At 37.3% G+C, this 22,573-nt stretch overlaps 1 protein-coding gene across 1 annotated transcript in view; it reads left to right on the forward strand.

Annotated features, from left to right (window-relative positions):
• The first annotated feature begins 8,126 nt into the window (after window positions 1-8,126).
• LRRC7 (leucine rich repeat containing 7) overlaps window positions 8,127-22,573 on the forward strand; it is a 307,069-nt gene continuing 292,622 nt past the window's right edge. Inside the window, exon 1 of the mRNA XM_023762876.1 lies at window positions 8,127-8,329. Within this exon, the coding sequence (XP_023618644.1) occupies window positions 8,141-8,329 (189 nt within the window). The 5' untranslated portion in view covers window positions 8,127-8,140. The remainder of the gene's footprint in view (window positions 8,330-22,573) is intronic.

Genomic DNA, 22,573 nt, shown 5'->3' on the forward strand with positions numbered 1-22,573 from the left:
AGTAGGACATGGAGAGAACTTGGCAGTTTTCCATCTCCCTGTGGCACATTTAGTGAAGCAAAGGTTTCTCAGTGAATAAATTAGAAATGTTTGTTATTTGAAAAATGTAAGTCTGTGCCAACTAATGAGGATAGCCAGGGTATTTGTCCCAAGAAATCTTAGAAAGATTGAACTTTCCTTTATCCCTTTATCTTTCAAGGTATGTAATATTATACAAGGATAGCATGAACAGACCAGACAAAGGTATAAAATCCTAAGGAATGCACAGAGGTATCGAAAGACAGCTGTTTTGATACTCATATTCTTATAGCCTGAGTCAACTACTGCAGGCATAATTCTCAAATGGTTGAAATTCTTTTTGGCATAAATTATCAGTAGAGAAGGGTTTGAAGAATGTAGCAGGTGAATCTTCCTTTGACTTCACTTGGGTGAGGCCTTATTATCAAACCTGCTGTTTAAATGCATTTGATTCTAGGAGAATGTCAAAAGGGAGGCTGTTGACTGCACACTGTGGTTATAGAAAAAAATCCCCTTTAGCTATTCAATTTAGATTTTTTAAAAACACGATTCAAGCGAGAAGGGGATCAATGTAGTGTTGTGAGTAACCAGAAAAAAATGCTTTTATCTTTGATTTCAAGGAATTTACTGGAAGGGTCTTGCCAGGAAAAGATGAATACCTGTTTTGCCTCTTTAAATCCTTTTGAAAAACTGAAAATCTAAGAATTTCTCTTTTGGATGTGCGCTAAGGATATGTAGTAACACAACAAATCAGATTGCTTCTGAGTCAGACTCCAAACACTGGGCATGAAGCTACATGTCTTTGTGGTATACTGGGCTATGGTCATGTTTCAGAAAAAAATATATGTGCTTCTGTATATAATGTATGTAATGTGTATGTACTTTCTTGTGTTTTGTGCTTACACAATTCCTGAAAAGCTTTCTCAATTCTACCACATTACATTTCCATACTTTTGACATTCAAAAAATTATTTAAAACTGATCACTAAGAGGCCAATGTTATTTCCCTCACTGCCACCCCTTCATTCTGTTTTGCATCTATAAAGTATTCTATGTCAAAATGACTCTCGTGTGTGTGAGTGTGTGTGTGTGTGTGTGTGTGTGAACTGATAATAAAGTCATGACTATAAATTCTCATATGCTGATCTATATACATTGCTATCAATGTAATGCAAGATCTCTAATAGAAAAAAAAATCAATGATTCTGCCTGGCCAGCGTAGCTCAGCAGTGGATCATTGACCTATGAACCAGGAGATCACAATTTGATTCCCGGTCAGGGCACATGGCCCAGATTGTGGACTCAATCCCCAGTGTGGGTGTGCAGCAGACAGCCAATCAGTGATTTTCTCTCATCGTTGATGTTTCTATCTCTCTCTCCCCCTCTTCTTTCCTCTCTGAAATCAATAAAAATATATTTCTTTAAAAATCAGTGATTCTGGGGTAAGGAGATATGAGATCCAATCTCAAGTCTACTAATTACTCTGTGTGTGACCTTATGCACATCACAGATTCACTAAATGTTAATTAGTTATTAAAATATGGAAAGTTATACATATGCCTATTTTATGAAAAAGCAAGGTGAAAGGTTATAAATTGTTTTGAAATTTTTGCAAGGACTGTACAAATGAAAGTTATATTCATCTAGCTCCCATATTGATTTGTTAACAATCAATATTTTTAAAGTATCAACTCTGAACCAGATACTAACTAACTTATTGGAAATATGCATTGTTGAACAGGCTGGACATGGCCTCTTCTCAGAGGTTTCAATCTAGTATACAAGATTGATATTGAATTAAGTAATTAAAATGTGATCAACAGGAATTGCAGCATAGAGTTGGAATATATGCTCAAGAATCATAACCTGCCTTGATAATAAGTAGCTGCTATTTTCCCTTCTTCATACAATTATTTTAAACGGCAAGGGAAATAAATGTACCTATGCAGAAGCAGCCTTATTGCTGAAGGCTCTGGCATAAGAGAAATCATGTAGTCTTGTTATAAAAGAAGCTGTGAATGCAAAAAGCCAGAAAGGAATGAGAAGAGTGTATGTGGAAGGCAGCAGTCAGACCCCAGGGCATCACCATCCTTATTATGCCAGAGTAAAAATGTTAGACTTTGCCTAGAGGTCAGAGAGGAGTCATGAAGTATTTGTACCAAGGGGGTGACAGCATAATATTTATGTTTTTAAAAGGTCACTCCAGCTGCACTGTGGAGGGAAAAAAGAGAGACAGGCATAAGTGCAAGAGATAATAGTTTGAGCTAGGTTGCTGAGCAATTGAACTTGGTTCAATAAAAGTTTAGGCTATTTAATGGTTAGGACTTGGTAATAGGTGTGGGAAGTGAGCGAACTAGAGGAGTCAAGAACAGTGCCAAAGTTGCTATATTAAGAAACTAGGCGAATGATATTTCCATCCACTGAGATTTAGAACACAGGATGAGGTGGAGGTTTTGGGGCAGAACAGTCGTTGCTTACACTGTGAATGCTTAAAACCTGAAGACACAATTTTAGTATTTTTTTATGTACTCTTATTTTATAGATGGCTAAACTGATAGAGGTAAAACAGTGTGCCAAGAGACACACAGCGAGGAAGTTAGCTCCATATTCTTGACCATCATGATGCTCACTACCTTTTAAGAGCATCACTTCAGTTTTGAACAGTTATATTTGAGATGCCCATAAAGTAGAAAAAATAAGAAAAATAATCTGAGTAGAGATCAAAAGAACGTTTATAATCATCCACTCATCAAAGTTAAATGAGACTGTAAAAGGGAAGAGTGTGTAATTAGAAGGGAATGGGCCTGGAAGGGGTGAGGGGAGTATCTAATACTATAAATCTCAGTGTTTGGAGAGAAGATAGCATCCTCTCAAAAAATTGAAATAGAGGAAATGAAGTGCAAGGATAAATGTCAGAAGAGAATGCTGTCACGGGAGCCAAAGAAAGGGATTGTTCCAAAGAAGGATGTAGTTCTCTGCCCAGTATTCCTAATAGTTTAACTAATGAGGGATTAAAAGTCTAAAAGTGATCAGAGAAAAACTTCCTCTTAAACCTGGAAGATAATTTCCCACCTTCTTTATTTATCTATTCTTACCACCAAGTTTTCACCAAATGAAAGAAATTTTAAAATACATATAGCCATAAAGACAGAGAAAATAAAAGACATCTAGAGATAAGAAATTTCAGCAAATTTTGAGAAGACAGGGAATGAAGATGTAGTTTATATTCATCTACATGCAAAGTACATTATGAGCTACATTATAAAGTACTCTCAAAGGGGTACAAAAAGTAATTTACTCCATAGATTTCCTTTGAGTCTTGAAGGCAACAGGTACCAGGCAAGGAACTGGAAGAGACTTAGTACTGAAAATAGGAAAATTGACTGAATTTCTCTATATACAAAACTGCACAGCTATGCTCCAGACAGAAGATGAGAATATTCTTTGGCTTTCTGCCAGATCATCCTGCAGTGAAACCTATTATGCATACAAAGCTTCCAATTAACTTTTTAGTGCTTCACTCTTCAATATTGAAGGACAGCCAGGGATCAGCAGATATTTTTTAAAGCCCAATCATGAAAGATAAAGACCTAAATAAACAAACAGAAAATAGAATTCAGAAATAATGCAAGAAACAGGAGGAAAAAAGATTTAAAGTGTATTGTTAATATCTTCTAAGAATCTAAGAGAACATGAACGTTTTATGGTCCCCTGACATACTATGAAAAAGGAGCATCCATTCAGGAAGCAACAAATAACTTGTGGAAAGTAAAATATGCTATCAGATATAGATAATACAGTCAGTAGATTTAGAAGATAAAGTTAAGAAACTCTCTCAGAAAATAGTATAAAAGAACACAGACATGGAAATTACAAGAGAAAAAATAATTGTTACCAGGTAGATCTAAAAGGTAGGTCCTACATCCAGCTAATCAGGATTGCAGAAAAAGGGAAAATAAAAACAACAAAGAGGAGGAAATTACCAATTAAATAACAGAAAATTTAACAGAATTGAAGGATAAGTGCTTTCAAATTGAAGAGGCCCATGAAGTATCCAGTACAATGGAATTTAAAAACAACACACACACACACACACACACACACACACACACACACAGACACACACCATCAAAGCACATTTTCATGAAATTTCAAAAGACTACAGATAAGATAAAAATTCTAAAATGTTCTGATGGAAGGGAATGTGGGTATAAAATGGGATTTTGAATAGTAATGGGACTGGATTTCCTGGCAACCATTTTCAAAGCTAGAAAATATTAAATTAAAATGCCTTCAAATACAGAAGGAAAATTATTTCTGACCTGGAAGTGTATATTCAACCAACCTTTTAATTGCTTGTGGGTGAAATAAAACCATGTTCAGATATGCAAAGTTTTCAAAAAATGTACCTACCATAGATGCTTTCTCAGTAAGTTATTAGATGTTATATTCCAACATTGGATATTATATTCCAAGAAGTCTAGCAAGCAAAAAGTAACTAACCCAAATAGGAGCAAGAAGATAGACTGCTTCTAACGGATTATTTCAGGGGAGTGAGAAATTATTAAAAATCAAATTACATTTGTTTGACTATACCAAGAGGAGATAGGATATTGAATTAGTGGAAGGTGCATAGAAAACCCAACCAAAGAAAACAAGAGGCAATTTTTAAAGAAAAAAAAAGCACAAGAAATAAAATGTGATTGAATTGCAGTGGAATATAGTCATCATAAAATAAATACTATTAATTTAAAACAATATTGTTTGGTTGATTACAAGTATGTGGGAATTTATTAGAAGAAAGATAAACTGCCACATTTTACACTAGAAACCTGTCATTGCAAAGTCAGTAGTAGCACTATAATCAAGTTATTTAGAATTTTAGAGTAAGAAAAAAAACTCTAAAATGTTGAAAATTATTATCTGTATGGGGCATAAGTAAGGAATGGAAAGAATTGTGATTGAGAAATAGTCCATGCATTAGATACCAAAGTTATCAGTGGGGGGAGAGGATGTTAAAGTGATGATAAATGGAAGGTCTGAAGAAGGGCAGAGTGATGTTACTGCCAGGTAATGAGACCATCAAAGCGCTGAGGTTTTACAAGATGAAAGAAAAGTAATAGTTTTTAGAGAACAAAGGAGGATAACAACTCCACTTTCCAAGCCTGAAGTGTTTGGAAATCATCATGTTCCACTTGTAAAGCCTGTAGGTCAGCCAAGTTTCTATTGAGACTACGATGGGAAGGGAGCATTCAGTGAAGAAGATGAGGCTCATTGAAGTTGATCATGATGTAAGGCATAATCTCAGAGTTCAGGGTGTAGAGGAAAGAGAAGTTGAGCCAGGGAAAGCCTCAGCACATTGTGGGGATGAGAGATGGGACAGAAAAGATGATCAAAGGTGCCTACCATTTGAGTCAATGAAAAACAAAGCAGTTATAAATGAATTAAATTCCAGAAGTCTTGGTGGACAGTGAACCCTCTGGCCAAACCTGGATTTTGTCTTATTTCTCTTGGTTCATAATAAAAAATTTGTGGTGGTAGCACAAGGTGGGTATCAAAAACAACCATGTTGTTCAGCACAAAAGGGGTAAGTGCAAGTCACTGGGTGACAAAAAGCATGAACAATTGATTCCTCACTCATCTGTATGTCATCAAGATAGACAGGGTATATGTCAGCTCTACAGCATCACAGCTGGGTGGTCGATGTGGCCACTTGTGACTCAAATTAAAAACCTGGGAATCTCTTAAGACACCTTTCTTTGCTCCACAGCCTCCCCTTCCACCTCTCATTTCATCCTTCACCAACACTTGATTGTGCTTCTTAAATATCTTTCCAGTTTATCACTCCTCTCCATCCTCACTGCTACTATTTTAGTCTAAGCAGTCGTCACTTACCTTTACAACTGCACTAACCTCAGCAAACGTGTACTAGGTGCCTGATAAATGTCAGATGTTTACTAGATGCATTTATTGGTTGCCTAATATGTTAGATACCCCCCATGGAGACTTGAAAGGCACTAACCTATATCTTGGCTATTGTAAATAACACTGTAATAAATATAGGGGTGCATATATCTTTTCAAATTAGAGTTTTGTATTTCTTCAGATATATTCCCAGAAGTGGAATTGCTAGATGATAAGGTAGTTTTATTTTTTGTTTTTTGAAGAACCTTTACACTGTTTTCCATGTAGCTGCACCAATTTGCAATCCCACCAACAGTGTGTGAAGGTTCTCTTTTCTTCACCTCCTCACCAACACTTATTTGTTGATTTATTGACCATTCTGACAGGTGTGAGGTGATATCTCATTATGGTTTTAATTTGTATTTCTCTGATTAGTGACATTGAACATATTTTCATACGCCTGTTGACCATTTATATGTCCTCTTTGGGAAAATGTCTATTATGACCTTCTGCCCATTAGCTTGTTTGTTTTATTGGTGTTGAGTTGCATGAGTTCTTCATAAATTTTGGATATTAACACCTTATTGGATGTATCATTGGCAAGTATCTTCTCCCATTCCATATGTTGTCTTTTCATTTTGTTAATGCTTTCATTTGCTGTGCAAAATTTTTTAGTTTGATGCAGACTTTGGATTCTTTTAAATCTTATGATAAGGTTGTGTCAGGCCCCTGGAACAGGTAGGGCACCTATCACCTGGTGATGTATCTTCTACTTTTAGGGGGACAGAGTGATCAGGGTTTTCTTCTTGCAGGATAATTTCTTAAATAAGTTTAAATCAAAATAATTGGTATGCCATTTGGGGACAACTTAGGGTGGCCTACCCTGGGCCCCTACAGAACTCCCTTATAGGGAAATTTATAATAATAAAAGCATAATATGCTTTTGGGTCAATGAAAGAGGTCCTTCTGGACAAAGCCAGGGCTGCGAAGGAAGCCCGGGTCCCGGGCGCCGGAGGGAATTCGGTGCCAGCAGGGTCGGGGGGTGGGGGGACGAGGAAGGAAGGCCTACTCTTGCACAAATTTCATGCATCAGGCCTCTAGTGGTACAAATAACTAGGAAATTACATAGTTAGTGCTCTGGGAACTCAGAGGAAGACACTACTCATTATTCTTCCTGGGGAGACATCACAGACAGAGTGACCTTTTAGTTAGAATGAGAAGTTTTCAATCAAACTATCAGTACCTGATGTGGTTGGGGAAAGAGTCCCAGACATGTTTGTTTATTTATTCTTGTATTCATTTGATCATTCTATATTTGTTGTCAAGCACCAAGACAAATGCAAAATATGAACAAAACATGATTTCTACCCTTAAGAGGCTTACAGTCTATGAGAAGAATAACATAAAAAATAATAGATTTAATGAAGTACTGTAGGTGCATGATACAAATCTGTACACAATTTATGGTATTTAGTCAGTTTAACTTAGAGAAAGTCATGCCAAGGATGTCACAGGTTTCTGCCATGATTACAAGTTGTTTTCTCCCATTAAAATCACAGGATTCATAAAGATAGGCCCTCATTCTAAGCACATAACCAATCCAACTCTGATTTGTTGTTCCAATAGAACATAAGCTTCATGAAAACAGAGAATCTGTTCAATTCATCACTCTCTCCCCAGTACCTAGATCAGTGCCTAGAATAGAGCGGTTTTTCAATGAGTATATGTTGACTGATTATATGAATTTGTGGGTCAAAAAGAAGACATCATAAACCTTAGTGGTGAAACTTGCAGAAATGGGAGAAAAGTATTTTTTCAACAATTTCTGGAGGTTTCTGTTCTCCACTGTTACTTGTGTAAAATTAAAAGCATATCGTAGATCCATGTTTCAAGTGGAAGTAGAAGTATAGTAATAACATTGCAATATGGCCCAGTTCTGTTATTCCCAAACTGTATGATATTGAGAAGTCCCTTAACCTCTCTAAATCCATTGTTTTATCTGTTAAATGGGAATAAATCCTATCTCACATACCTTGTAGGTTTGTTCAAGGATTAAATGATATAATGCTTGGGCATGTCCAATATAAATTTTAAAGTAATATGTAATTATACAACATATACCAACATTAAATTTCTAAGTTTTAAATATTACAAGAAGGTAGTTGATTAAGCAATTGTGTTTTTCTTTTTCTGTTTTTCTCTAGTGCATTGCCTGGAGATGACCACCAAACGGAAACTCATCGGCCGTCTGGTGCCGTGCCGATGTTTCCGAGGTGAAGAAGAAATCATCTCAGTTTTAGATTACTCCCACTGCAGCCTTCAGCAGGTGCCAAAAGAAGTCTTTAACTTCGAACGGACATTAGAGGAGCTTTATCTAGATGCCAATCAAATTGAAGAGCTACCCAAGGTAATTTTGACAGCCTAAAATATACTCTGTATATGAGTTTTTCATAATTTCCAAAGACTTGGCATAATGCTAATGCTAACTATAGCCCTCTGCCCTGGTGACTGACAAATCACTAAAATTGGGATAAGTTACCCCAATAGTCTCATTACCTTTTTTATTTATCAATATTACAAATTTATTTTAACAAACACCAGTCAGAATTTTTTTAATGTGACATTTTATCTAATATTTAAGAGGAAAATGTCTATTATTTTGTTTTTTCCATTTCATTTGTAACTTCATCTGATATATTAATAACCAATTGAACTCCATGGAAATGATCATTTATTAGATTATGCCTTGTTATTTTAATTGAAAATGACCTTCAAGAAAATACGGATTGGTGGCTTAAGATCAATAACTTCTGTGTTTTTCAAAAGGAAAAAAATATGATACTATTTCAGAAGTGAAAATTTTTTATGCATGTATGTTCAGGAGACATTGTTTTAAAAACTTGAATTACATGGTCTAAGTCTAAGAAATACTTTTCACACACACACACACACACACACATGAAAAATGTTTCTGGAATTTGATATCTTTGATTATTACAGATATCAAATTACATGGTGTTCAATAAATTAACAAATATAGTGTAGAAAAAAATAATTTAAAAACTAATACCAAACTTTATGTACACACAAATGCACTCACAGAATCTTTATAAAATTGTGCCAGGCAAAGAAAATTTCTCCTGGGAACTTGTTTTCCATTGCGGAAAAGATTGATGACCAGAAATTAGCTAAAGCAGACCGAGATTCAAAATCTGAACCACTGGATCCTAATAACCACTTAAATACATGACTCAAATTAATTAATCACATGGCATTTACCTGTGAAAGATTTGCACAATAGCTAGGAGGGGAAAAATTTTCATTTTCATTGCTTTTGCTAAATAAAATGCACATTAAATATCCAGAAACTAGAAAAAGAATCTTCTATAATTAAACTAACTTCATTATCAAACTCTAAGTAAAGCATGCTGGTCAAAACAAATTATAAATAATTATTTTTATGTAGGATTATCAATTGTGGCGTTTATAAACACTCCGAAGGCAAGAACTATTTAATGTATACTTCAAAACCAATATATTTCTTTTTTGACAACCTAAGTGTACAGTGTCATCTTAGATCTTTGCCCAGGAGGGATGGATTAGGCCTAAAAATAATTTTGGCCAATGGATGATCTGGATTGCACATCAAGTAGAGGCTGGACTGAAATGGGATTTCCCTTCTTCCACCCAACTATGAATTACTTGAGGGCAGAAATGCCGTTTTGTTTAACTTTGCTCCCTCTAAACATGTGTGCATGGTGACTTTCAGAAAAGGATTACTCTATTTATTTGTTGTCACTACCAGGTGAAACAATGCAGAGAACTTCATTACTATTGTACTTGATTAGCAAAACTATGTAAGGGTAAGCAATTCATAAATGTGGCATTTACCTTATTTAGAAAAATGAGTACACATATTTCTGTAGGGAAGGCCAATCTAGGATTTCCAGATAAAAATAAAGGACATCCAATGATATTTGAATTTTAAACTATAAGGCAGACAATTTTTAGTATAATTATGCCCCAAATATTGCACTGCATATGCTTATACAATAAAAAGTTTGTTATTTATCTGAAATCTAAATTTAATTGAGCATCCTATATTTTTGTTTGGTAAATCTGGCAGCCCTCAGTCCATCTAGTAAATTAAAATCTTTTTCTAGTTTCATGTGACAGATTCTGTAAGAAAATAATAAAACATGATCTACACTAATAAAAGCAAACATGCAAATTGACCGTGCTTTCGCTATGCCTTAAGCCACGCCCACCAGCCAATCAGAGTGACTATATGCAAATTAACCCAATCAAGATGGTGGCTGGCAGCCACGGAGCTGGAGCAAGCAGGAGGCTTGGTTGCCCCAATGATGGAGGAAGCCAAGCTTCCCGTCTGCCATGGCCGGCTCTGAGCTCCACTGAAAACAACAAAGTTTCAATTATAGAAGGTAAATAAACCCCAGATACCTGCTTTCAGCCGGCCGTGGCCATGGAGCTGGAGCGAGCAGGAGGCTTGGGTTGCCCCTGGCAATGGAAGAAGCCAAGCTTCCCTCCCGCCCACCCTGGCCGGCTCTGAGCTCCTTTCAAGGCTACGAAGTTTCAATTGTAGAAGGTAAATAAATCCCAGAATAAAAAAAAAAAAAAAAGGAGAGGCTGGGAGCTTCTGTCGCCGGGGGGGCTTGGCCAGCCTGAAAACAGCCCTCAGCCCCTCACCCAGACTGGCCAGGCACCCCAGTAGGGACCCCCCACCCTAAAGGGGGTGTGGCCAGCCTGAAAACAGCCATCATCCCCTCTCCCAGGCTGGCCAAACCTCCATGGGTAGAGGGTCCCACTGGGGGGGGGGGGCGGGCTTGACCAGCCTGAAAACAGCCATCAGCCCCTCACCAGGCTGGCCAGGCACCCTAGTGGGGACTCTCCCCATGAACGGGGTGTGACCAGCTGCAAACAGCCATCAGCCCCTCACCCACACAGGCCAGGCACCCCAGCAGGACCCCCACCCTGATCCGGGACACCCTTCAGGGCAAACCAGCCAGCCCCCACCCATGCACCAGGCCTCTATCCTATATAATAAACTGACCCTAACAGCAGAACGACTGGGAATGACTGGTCACTATGACACACACTGACCACCAGGGGGCAGATGCTCAATGCAGGAGCTGCCCCCTGGTGGTCAGTGCGCTCCCACAGGGGGAGCTCTGCTCAGTCACAAGCCAGGCTGACGACTGCCAGTACAGTGGTGGTGGTGGGAGCCTCTCCCGCCTCTTCAGCAGTGCTAAGGATGTCCGACTGCAGCTTAGGCCTGCTCCCCGCTGGCAAGTGGACATCCCCCAAGGCTCCCAGGCTGCCAGAGGGATGTCTGATTGCCAGCTTAGGCCTAATACCCCAGGGAGCGGTCCTAAGCCAGCAGGTGGTCATCCCCTGAGGTGTCCCAGACTGCGAGAGGGCACAGGCCGGGCTGAGGGAGCCCCCCACCCCCCGAGTGCACAAATTTTTGTGCACTGGGCTTCTAGTTAATTAATAAAGCTGTATTCATTTAATATTTACTACACAGTATTTTAGGCTCTGGAGGGTAGTTATAAGAGAAATACCAATTTTTGCTCTCAATGATCTAACAAACTAATTACAAAGAAGACAGAAGCATTACAGGTAAATGCACAGTAAGATATAATTAGAGCCAAATATTGTGGCAGAGCTTATGTATTTCAAAGAGTTCTATTCTTGGTGAGGAGGAAGAGGGCTTGACCAAAAAGCACAGATGAAAAAATTAAGATGTTATATGGAAAGGAAGGGAGAGGGACAGCACAGCTGTGAAGAGTCTGGAGCTGAAAGTGCATGTTTGTGAGCTCCCACTATATGCAGGTAGAGTATGGAGAGTGGGAGGACCCAGATTGTGAAAAGTCTTGAGATCATACAACATTGTTTGATTTAATGCATTAGGCAGATAATGCCATTGTGGAGAGTTTTATACATGTAGTCAGTAGGAGCTTAAATAGGCTTGCATTAATAATAAATTATGCAAGTAAACCAAAGATATTCCCAAGTTATAAGATGTATACTTTCCCAGTGTATTAAAATTAAGAAGAAATTATCATCTTTTGTTGTTGGTGTGCTTTAGATATTTTGAAGATATTTCACATAATTGGCTCAAGGTTTTGATGAGTCCCCAAATTCAATATTGTTGTTTTCATAAAACATCCCTGTAAGTTAGTTTCTTCTAAAGTATCTGCTACTGAACTATGATCAAAATTATCTGACATTGAGATATGTCATAACAGTACATTAATATACGTGCACATTTTTAGGAAAATGGGAAATTAAGAAGAGAAAAGAATAATGTATCAATAAGGGTTCATTATGTGTATTTCAAATAATAGAAGACCCAATCCAACTTAACTTAAACAAGAAATAGGATTGATTGGCTCACATAAGTGTCAGATCCATCAGGATAGGTTCCAGAGTTGGTATGTTTTTATTTGCCTTGTGTTGGATCAACTTTATTCTTAAGCTGCCTTCCCTCATGGTGGTCATCTGTCTACAACATCCATAAAAAGGAATATCTGACTCCTGAAAACTCTCTTTTTCTGAGAGGGACAAGAAAATGTCTCTTCCAATATTCCTCAACTAATTTGTCCTTAGGTCTCATTCATCTTAATTGGGCACTTGTTCATTGCTGATCCTATTCCTTTGCTATGGAACCTTCTGTGACAAGAATGATGGCATTGTTATAATTGGGTTTAACCGTGATGGGCTACCGCTATGGAGTTATGATTTTGGCAACAATGCAAAGAGAAGAGGTAGAAGGACTGATGGTGAGATTACCATAATGGAAACTATAATGGAAATTATAAAATAATTTCATGAGGAAAATATTCTTTTAAGCAAAAATAACGTATAAAATTTTTGAAGACCTATAGGCAAAGTATTAAGCCCTTCAGGGATTTAAATTTTTAAAGTTATATTAAATAACATTTTTTTCTGCCATCTTATATTATGGTTTTCTTTGTATTTCTCTGGCATTGTTACCATTGTACTTTCAGATTTATTGAATAATGAGATAGCCATTCATATTCTTGATATTACATTATGGCAAGACTTGCCTTTTACAAATGTTTTTATTACTTTTTCCTGATATTTAATACCAAGAATATTCTAGCTGGTCATGACTTCATACATAAGATGTTATACAACAGGTAGAGAACAGAGTCAAGGTTTATGGCATTACGTAAGGATATGTCAAGAGATTCTGTCAGAAAATAAACAAAAATAGATATGAAAGAACAGGAAATTTTTTGATAAGGAATAGTTCAATCTGTGTTGCTTAACTTTCTGTAGTAAAAGATAAAAATACAAAATGGCATGCCTTTTGTTTATTTTCTGCTTTGTTCCCTTGCTCAAGAAGATATATCTGCAAAAATATTGCTATGAGAGATGTCTGAGATTTTACTGTCTATGTTTTCTTGTAGAATTTTTATGATTTCGTGACTTACATTTAAGTCTTTTATCCATTTTGAATTTATTCTTGTGTATGGTGTAAGTTGGTCTAGTTTCATTTTTTTTTAATGTAGCTCATCAATTTTCCCAACACCATTTATTGAGGAGACTGTCTTTACTCCCTTTTGCAACAACATGGATGGACCTGGAGATTATTATGCTAAATGAAATAAGCCAGACAGAGAAAGACAAATACCAAATGATTTCACTTATATGTGGAATGTAATGAACCAAATAATATAACAAACAATAAAGAAACAGAAGCATAGATACATAGAACAAACTGACATCTACTAGAGGGGAGGGGGGCAGGGAGTAGGTGAAAAAGGGTGAGGGAATTAAGTAGAGATGGACAACAGTATGATAATAGCCAGAGAGAAAGAGGGGAAGGGAACGTGGAAGTGGGAAAAGTGGATCAATGGGGACGGAAAAAGACTTTATCTTGGGTATGAGCACACGATGCAGCATGAAACCTGTATGGTTTTATGAACCAATGTCACCCCAATAAATTCAATTAAAAATGACATGCCTTTTACACAGTGATAGAAATGCTACAATTTACCATTTAGTATTTTTTTGCTTGTTATTTTGAATTGGAACTTAAAAATTATAGAGAGAGTAATAGACCATAACAGGTGCATATTACATATTCTATATATGAAGTAGTGTGGAAAGGCAAATGCGAAAAAAGCAATAAAAGGAAAACCTACAGAGAAACTTCTTGAGACTGAAGAGCAACATTTAAAAAGAGAATATGAATAATTTTGGAAAAGCCAATATGTGATCAAAATTGAAAGGCATGTAAAGTAAATTTGGTAGATGAGGTCAATTTAAACATATGTAAAAGAGGATCAAACCAAATCTGAAGCACCATACTTTAAAAGTTTTCTCCTTTGAGAAGTTTACAACCACTCCAGAAATTTCTTAGAGATTAAGAACCTGAGCTTTGGAATTATATCCTAGCACTGCTGCTTTGTTGGCAAGGTGTTTTATTTTCTGAAAGCCTCAGTATTTTCCTTAGCAAAACTGGGAAAATAATAGCACCACTCTTATGGTTAGATAGCTGATGATAGATGGATAGATAGATAGATAGATAGATAGATAGATAGATGATAGACAGATAGATAATAGAATAGTGGCTGAGATAATTCATGTGTAATACCTGGAATTAAAAAATCCTATATAATAAAAGGGCAATATGCAAATCAACTGAATGGTGGAATGACCGGTTGCTATGATATGCACTGACCACCAGGGGGCAGGCACTTAATGCAGGAGCCTCCCCCTGGTGGTCAGTGTGCTCCCACAGGGGGAGCACTGCTCAGCCACAAGCCAAGCTGATGGCTGGCTGGCAAGCATAGCAGGGGTGGCGGGAGCCTCTCCCACCTCCCCGCCTCTGCAGCAGTGCTAAGGATGTTCAACTGACGGCTTAGGCCCGCTACATGGACATCGCCCGAGGACTCCTGGATTGCTAAAGAACGCAGGCCTGGCTGAGGGCGCCCCCCCAACCCCCGAGTGCACGAGTGTCATGCACTGGGCCTCTAGTATTTAATAATTGATATTTATCATTCTCTTATTACAGATTAAAAAAATCCATGTTAATTACCCTCAGTCAAACAAAAGTAAGATTTTGTAACATCTCAAGGTAATTCTGGGTATTGACTCTCCAGCAAAAAATTGTGTCATGACTTCATCTGTATCTGGAATTTCCAAAAAACAGCTTTTTGGAAAACACTCCCCTGCCCATGATGCGTGATAGGTTTTTGATCCTATCAGCTACATCAGCATGTTTGTGATAATACCACCACTTCTCCAGAGAATGTCCTCGAGTCACAGAGTCACAACGTTATATCATTTTTGAGTAGATGCAATCTTGGAGATTATTTTATTTAGCTTTATTATTACTGATAAGCAAATTCAGGCCAGAAAAAGGTAATTAAGTTTCCTTAGGCCACCTGGGATGTTATAATCTATCCAAAACTATTACCAAATTCTATGTATTAGTTAGGATAGAATAGGTCACGCTATGGTAACAAGTCAAAATCTCAGTGGATAACCGAACAGTTTTGCTTTGAATCTCATGAGTGTTCACGGGAACCCATAGCTAACAGCCAGTTCAACTCTCCACTCAGTGCAGAAATGGCTACTTATTATTTCTCTTAAAACAGTCATCCAACCTACTCATGACATTTCTATTAATGAAAGAATACACTAACTTAAAAAGCAGGTCCTTGCATAACTGGAAAGTTGTGGTTAGTAGAAAGTTCTGCAACAATTAATTAAAAACAAAATACTGGAAGAAGTTGGGTACTGGAGCTCCATGTCATGTGTGCTATGGACTACAAGGCCCCAAACTGATAAATTTGTATTGAGAAAACAATTACATACATGTGTTATAGAAAAGCAACATTTTATAGTACTTTTTCTGCATTTCTACGAGTGTTAATTCCTATTTTTAAAAAGTGATATATCCCTACAAAGAAATATTATTGAAAGGCAATGAAAGGGAATAAAGTATTGTCACATGCTATAATGTGGCTGAACCTTGAAAACATTATGCTCAGTGAAAGTGGTCAGGAATTTACCAAGGAGGGATGTTTCAGACCGGTGAAAATTTTGTCATGGTCTGCCTCCATTCACTGGACCATGAATAGCAGAAATCCTTATTGACTTTTCAGAAAATAAATGTGCACATAAATGCACCTGAATCATGCCAGCAACCAGCAGGTAAAAATAATGCTCCAAGTTAATGACCACCCAATGGGCTATGAAACTGTGGGCGAGCTGTTTGTGCTGAGCCTTTACATAAAAGCCACGCAGGCTCTTTGCTCAGAGACTTGGCCCCTGCTCCTTCCTCTGCCAGCTTCTCTTCCACAAGACCTGCTCCTTCATTTCCTTCAGTCTCTCCTAAAGTCGCCTTCACAGAGAAGCTTCTCCCCTCTATCTTACACAAAATAACAACTTCCACCACCACTACTTATTTCCCTCAAGAAAATTTTAGGCTTAATTATATCTCTAGAAAAATTTCTAGTTCAATTCAGTTGTTAAATAGTATTAAGACATTGCCTAAATACTTTATCATTGCTATAAAGCAACTGTGTAAATAGTCCCTTCTGATAATGGTGTCTATTATTTTACAAAGAGTAAAACCCTTGACAGTGGCCAGAGGTGAAGAAGAATGGGAAAAGTTGGAGCATATCTGCTAAGGACACAAAAAATAAAACAGCCCGACTTTTTAAATTATATTTTTATTTTTTTAATTAAAAATTGTTTAATGTTCACATTATTACAGAAGTCTATGGGGGCTTTATGTGAAATTAGATCGTTTTTGTGGATTCCTTCTCCCGCCCCCAATTTATTACCTAATACAGTGCACTCTGAATTTTTTTGTACTCTCAAACTCTGTGTACTTTATCCTATAAATTAGATCTGCCACATAATATGTTTTTTAAATAAAGGAATATTTTCTCTTATTCTAGAAGTAAAGAAGGAACATCATAAAACTTATTTTTACATATATGGGGGTAGACAAGGAAGTAAGTCATCCAAAATTCCTTTCAAACTTAATGTTTTTTTACACTCATTTGAGATATTTTAATAGAAAAAAATGACAATAAAAGGAAGCATTCCGACAAACAGTCTAGTAACTATAGTCACTGGTTATTGTCACAGAAGTATTACAGAACAATGTAAGGAGTTTTGAAGAAAAAGGACCGAGCTTTAACACGGTTCTGACTAGCCCTGTGACTTCAAACATATTTAACCCCTTGGAACTTTAGCTTCTTCACCTGTATTAGATGCTAACAAATTTATTTCAGTTGTCTCCTAAGAGTGAGGAGCAAACAATATAAAGTATATGAAAGCCCTATATAAACAGCAAAATGATATACAACTCTTGGGTTAAGAGAAATAATTTATCCTATATAATAAAAGGCTAATATGCAAATAGACTGAACACGGAACAACTGAACAACCAGTCGCTATGATGTGCGTTCACTACCAGGGGGCAGGTGCAGAACATGGCAGGCGTGGGCCACAGCAGGATGATGGAGCAGGTGAACGGGGGTGCCAGACCAAGGCGGGGCGCCAGTTGCTGTCATTGGGGTGAGCATTTGGTGGTTACTGAAAATTTTTTGCTCCCGAGTGCCATGGTCCTGCCCGACACTTGTACCTGCTGCTGGCGCCAGCCCTGCTTGCACCCTCTGCCAGCACTGGAGCCGCCACTCACACCTGCTGCTGACACCGGAACCACCACTCGCACCCGCTGCCGGCACTGGCCCCGATTGCTCAGTGCCGTCAGTGGTTGCAAGTGGTGGCTGCTGGCCCCAATCACCCCTCAGGGCTTCTCCACCTACCCCTGCTCCTGAGGGATGATCAGAGCAGCAGTTGCCATTTGCACCCACTGACGGCGCTGGCCCCAATCCTCTGCACTGTCAGCAGGAGCAAGCAGGGCCGGAGCTGTCAGCTCATGGGATTGGTGGCTGCGGGAGCAGGCCTGCAGGCAGAGAGACCAGGGGCTGTGGTGGGAGGGGCCAGGCAGGGGTGCAGAGGATGGGCCGAGACCTGCCCATGTGCCCACTGCAGCCTCATGGCCCCACAGTTCCTTTCAAGGTGCACAAATTTGTGCACTGGGCCCCTAGTTTTATAACAAAGCGCATATGTTTAATAAAGTTAATTTATTTCTTTAAGATACATGTAAATAAATTCAACACTATAATCAAAACTAAACTTTCATTGGCAAACAAATAGCTATGAATTTATAGTTTTCTGTTTTTCTTAAAATTTAGTCCACAAAAACTAACTGACCATTTTAAGTAAAGATGGACATTTATTGGAAATATATCTGGAGTTCATAAAATTAATAGGAACCTAAAGAACTTTACATGGGAATGGTAAGATCCAAGAGAGCTCTGGATGGTTGCCCAGAATTCACAGCATAGGATAGTATGGGCCACACACTGCTGTTCTCACACCCCTATGTAACCATGATGTTTGTTCAAGATACAAATTCCAGATGCCTCCAAATATAATAACAATGAGGGATGTCCTTAAAAGGAAGGTCAAGGTTCTAATGCAAAAAGGGGAATGGATGCTGAACAGCAAACTAACTAACTAAGTAAAACGTCCTCCAAACTTTTACATATCTTTTGGCTTCAGTTGTATTGATTCTTCTAGTCATTCACTGATATTTGCTACTTAGGATTCAGGAGCCTGAGGCTATGTTTTTCTTAGACCTTTAAATAAAATTATTTGAAATAAAGGGCACTTGCTTATCTTTTCAGAGGTATTATTATTAATTAGATCAAAGGAACCATAGAAGGATTATTTTAGGGTGACAAACTATGAGGTGCTAATTCATAATTGTGATTTTAGTTTATTGAAACTTGAATGAGCATTGATTATTTTTTCTTCTACACAAAAGGAATCTTTTTAAATGAAAGAAACTACTTTATCACCATAGTTGCTAATTAAACAATTGTGATGATTGAGAAATATGAAAAGGTTTACTCTAGGTTAAATATGGCTTAAATTTGCAAATGCAGAAGATAAAAACTGCCACTTGTTCAATAAAATTGCCTCATATTTTAATCTCCCATTAACAGATAATTCCTTAAGTGTTTGTCTTGCAGAAGCATAGAGTTGTCCATAACATTGGCATTTTATATAAATAGTCCAACATATATACCTATGGAGGGCTCTCCTAAGATCCTGGGTTTAAACAATGTGGGGGGGAAATGACCTTCAATTCTTTCACTCCCTCAAAAATATTCAGGGTGCATTATTCTGTTCTTCAGTGTCCAAGGTATAGAATGTATCTGAATATGTAAAACCATGTCCAGAATAAAGCTGTCACATAAGCATTGCATAAATAATCCAAATTTGTCTCTGTTTAATCTTTTGTCTGAAGCATCTTTCTCCAAATCTATTCTTTTATTGCAATTATTTTGCCATTCACATGCAGTCATTTTTTTCCAATAAATAAATAATGTAGATTGACTCTTTAGAGACCCAAGGGAAAGTTATATGAAGAACAAATTTGTATTAAAAAAATAGTTTATAAGTGGAACATTTTAGATAATTTTTTCTTACTCAGATTTCAATTTTTATTTAAAATGTTTTACTTTTCCAAAAGTTTATAGTATTAACAACTCTTGATTACATGTAATAGTGAGAAACTGGGACTTCTGCCATGCCCCAGTCATTTTTTGAGCTGTTTTATCTTCCAACTGAACATTTACTTACCCTTTCATTTATTTCTGACCTTTACCCAAATTTCAAATCTCATTGAAATTTAATTTCACTGAGATTGAAAACTCATTAGATGTCTTCTGCCAATTTTAGGTAAAATATATCTATTGATCTGCTCATTCATTCAGCATTTTTTAATACTAATTATGTGCAGACAGCTGTTGTAGGTGCTGAAGATACATTATTCAGTGGGACCAACAAGTTTTTATTATCACAAAATCTACATTGCTACAAAAAGAATGGAGATCATCTTTAAAAGAAAATGTTAGGTAATGGCAAGTATTATGATAAAAATTAAGCAGAGGAATTGCTGGAAGACTGTTTTAGTTGAGAGGACAGTGAATGCTTCTCTAAGGAGTCACCTTTTATGTTGACTTTTGGATGACAGGGAGGAGTCAACCATATATATCTGAGAAAAAGCATCCCAGACAAAGGAATACTCTAGGATAGGAAAGAGTGTGACATGTTCAGAGAACAGAAATAAGGCAAGTGTGTAATGAGTGAGAAGAAGAGCAATACAAGATGCAGTAGGAGATGTACTGGTAAGCAGATAGTGGGACTAAACCATCTAAGTTCAACTAAGCTAGGGAAGAAGACCTTTATATTTTATTCTAAGTGAGATGAGGAGCCACTGAAAGATTTTTCAGGGAAAGGGTGATATGAAATAACTTATATTTGAAGAATATCTTTCTGGCTGAAATGTGGGAATACACTGTGAGAAGTCAAGAGTAGAGTAAAGGAGCCAGTGGCTTCAACTAGATTGATGTAGAGAAGAAAAAGAGAAGCATTTCAGATTATGCTTTGTAGGTTAATGTTAATAGGATTTGCTAATGGAATGGATTTGGAAGATAGGAAATTTGGACCTGAAAAGAGATTTAGAAAGAGTTCCTATTGATAAAGGAGGAAAAGGGGAGAGAAAGAGTTGCTGTGGGTATTTGGAAGAACCTATGTGTTGTCAGGGAAACTAGAGAACAGAAGATGTTCTAAGAAAAGAGAGTGGTAAACTAAGAGATTGACTTAGATGACAGAGGTAGGACCACTGTATTTGCTAGCATTGACGTAATTGGTGACTGTGATAGTAGCAGTGTGGAAACAGTGAAGCAGGACTGTAGAAGCAATGGTGGACATCCACATCACTCTTAAGAGGTTTTGCTGTGAGAGAAAGCAGAGACATAAGACAAGTTAGAGGGAAGTTGGAGGTTAAGTTCTTTTTTTTCTATTTGTTTTCTGATCATTGGCATTAAAGCACTTTTATACACGGATAAGAATAAATTAGAATAAAAAGGGAGAAACTAAATGAAGGAAATTGATCGAATAATTATAGTAGCAAAGTCCTGAAGGCAAAAGGACATGGGATTCCAAGAATGCAAGAAGGGTCACCTTTGAGAGGAATGAGAACATTCATCCATTTTAATGAGAAGAAAGAAAATGTCAGCACAGATGATGATGGTTTGTAGAACCTGAAAGATGTGATCAATATTGAAATTTGGCTTAAATGATAGAGGTCTCAATATGTTAAAGAAATGCTGGAATCAGTGAGCTCAAGGATGGCAATCTTGCTGTGAGCTGAGAGGTTGCAGCCTTGGGCAAACTACAGCCCGCGGGCCGGATCCGGCCCATTTGAAATGAATAAAACTAAAAATAAAAAGACGTACCCTTTTATGTAATGATGTTTACTTTGAATTTATATTAGTTCACACAAACACTCCATCCATGCTTTTGTTCCGGCCCTCCAGTCCAGTTTAAGAACCCATTGTGGCCCTCGAGTCAAAAAGTTTGCCCACCCCTGGGTTAGGGGAATGGGGTGGATGAAGCAAGGTCACAGAGGAATATAATTCACAAGAGGAATGAAACATCTTCCATGTACAAATTAGCTGTATTTGTAAAGTTGCTTTTTGAAGTGGCAGGTTGAGAAATAAATACTGGAGCCAGGTTCTTCTAAAGCCATATTAGCTTATGTGCCTGGACAGTGTGTTAGGTGGAGAAACAGAGAAGAACAAGACAGGTGAAAGAGCAAAGAGGAGAAGGCAGGAAATGCAACAAATATGTACTGAGCACATATTGTGTGCTAGGGCACTCATATGCAATAGCTTTTGTGTTCTCAGAACAAATCTGACAAATAGGTTTTGTTATCCTCATTTCAAATCCAAGGACATTGAGCGTATGAGGCTAAACTAATTGCATATTATTTAATACAAATTGTAATACAAATTACTTCAAATCCCATGTTCTTTTCACTTTACTAATCTGAAGACAGACCTTTTATAATTTGGCATATGACTAGACTTGGGGATGAACAAGGAGGAAAAAAGGATATTAAGATTTTTTATCCTAGAGAACTGGGAAAATGATGCTATCAAAAACGTATTTAAAAGGTGTCTATTCAGATCCTTTGCCTGTTTTTTAATTGGGTTGTTTGTCTTCTTGGTGTTGAGTCATATAAGTTCTTTATATATTTTGGAAATTAACCCCTTATCAAATGTATCAATGGCAAATATGTTCTCCCATACAATGGGTTCCATTTTCATTTTGTTGCTGGTTTCTTTTGCTGAGCAAAAGCTTTTTAGTTTCCTGTAGTCCTGTTTGTTTATTTTTTCCTTTGTTTTCCTTGCCCGAGGATAAATGGGAACTGAAAGAGATTTTGCTTGGAGTGGTGGATGCATGGATGCAGCATGCAGATGGTGTTTTGTTGAGTTGTACATGTGAAACCTGTATAGTTTTGTGAACCAATGCACCCCAATAAATTATATATATACAAATATAACAAATTCTCTTTTAGATGAAAAATATGAGCTATTAGCAACCTCATAAAGACATCAAAAAATAGTGAGATATCTGACACTCAGCCTTATCAGATCAGGACTGTCAATCCAAATCTATCTTTCATCCAGAAATTAGAAATAAGCAGTCATGTTTT

This window comes from Myotis lucifugus, unplaced genomic scaffold (assembly GCF_000147115.1).
Source record: "Myotis lucifugus unplaced genomic scaffold, Myoluc2.0 scaffold_265, whole genome shotgun sequence".
Lineage (NCBI taxonomy): Eukaryota > Metazoa > Chordata > Mammalia > Chiroptera > Vespertilionidae > Myotis > Myotis lucifugus.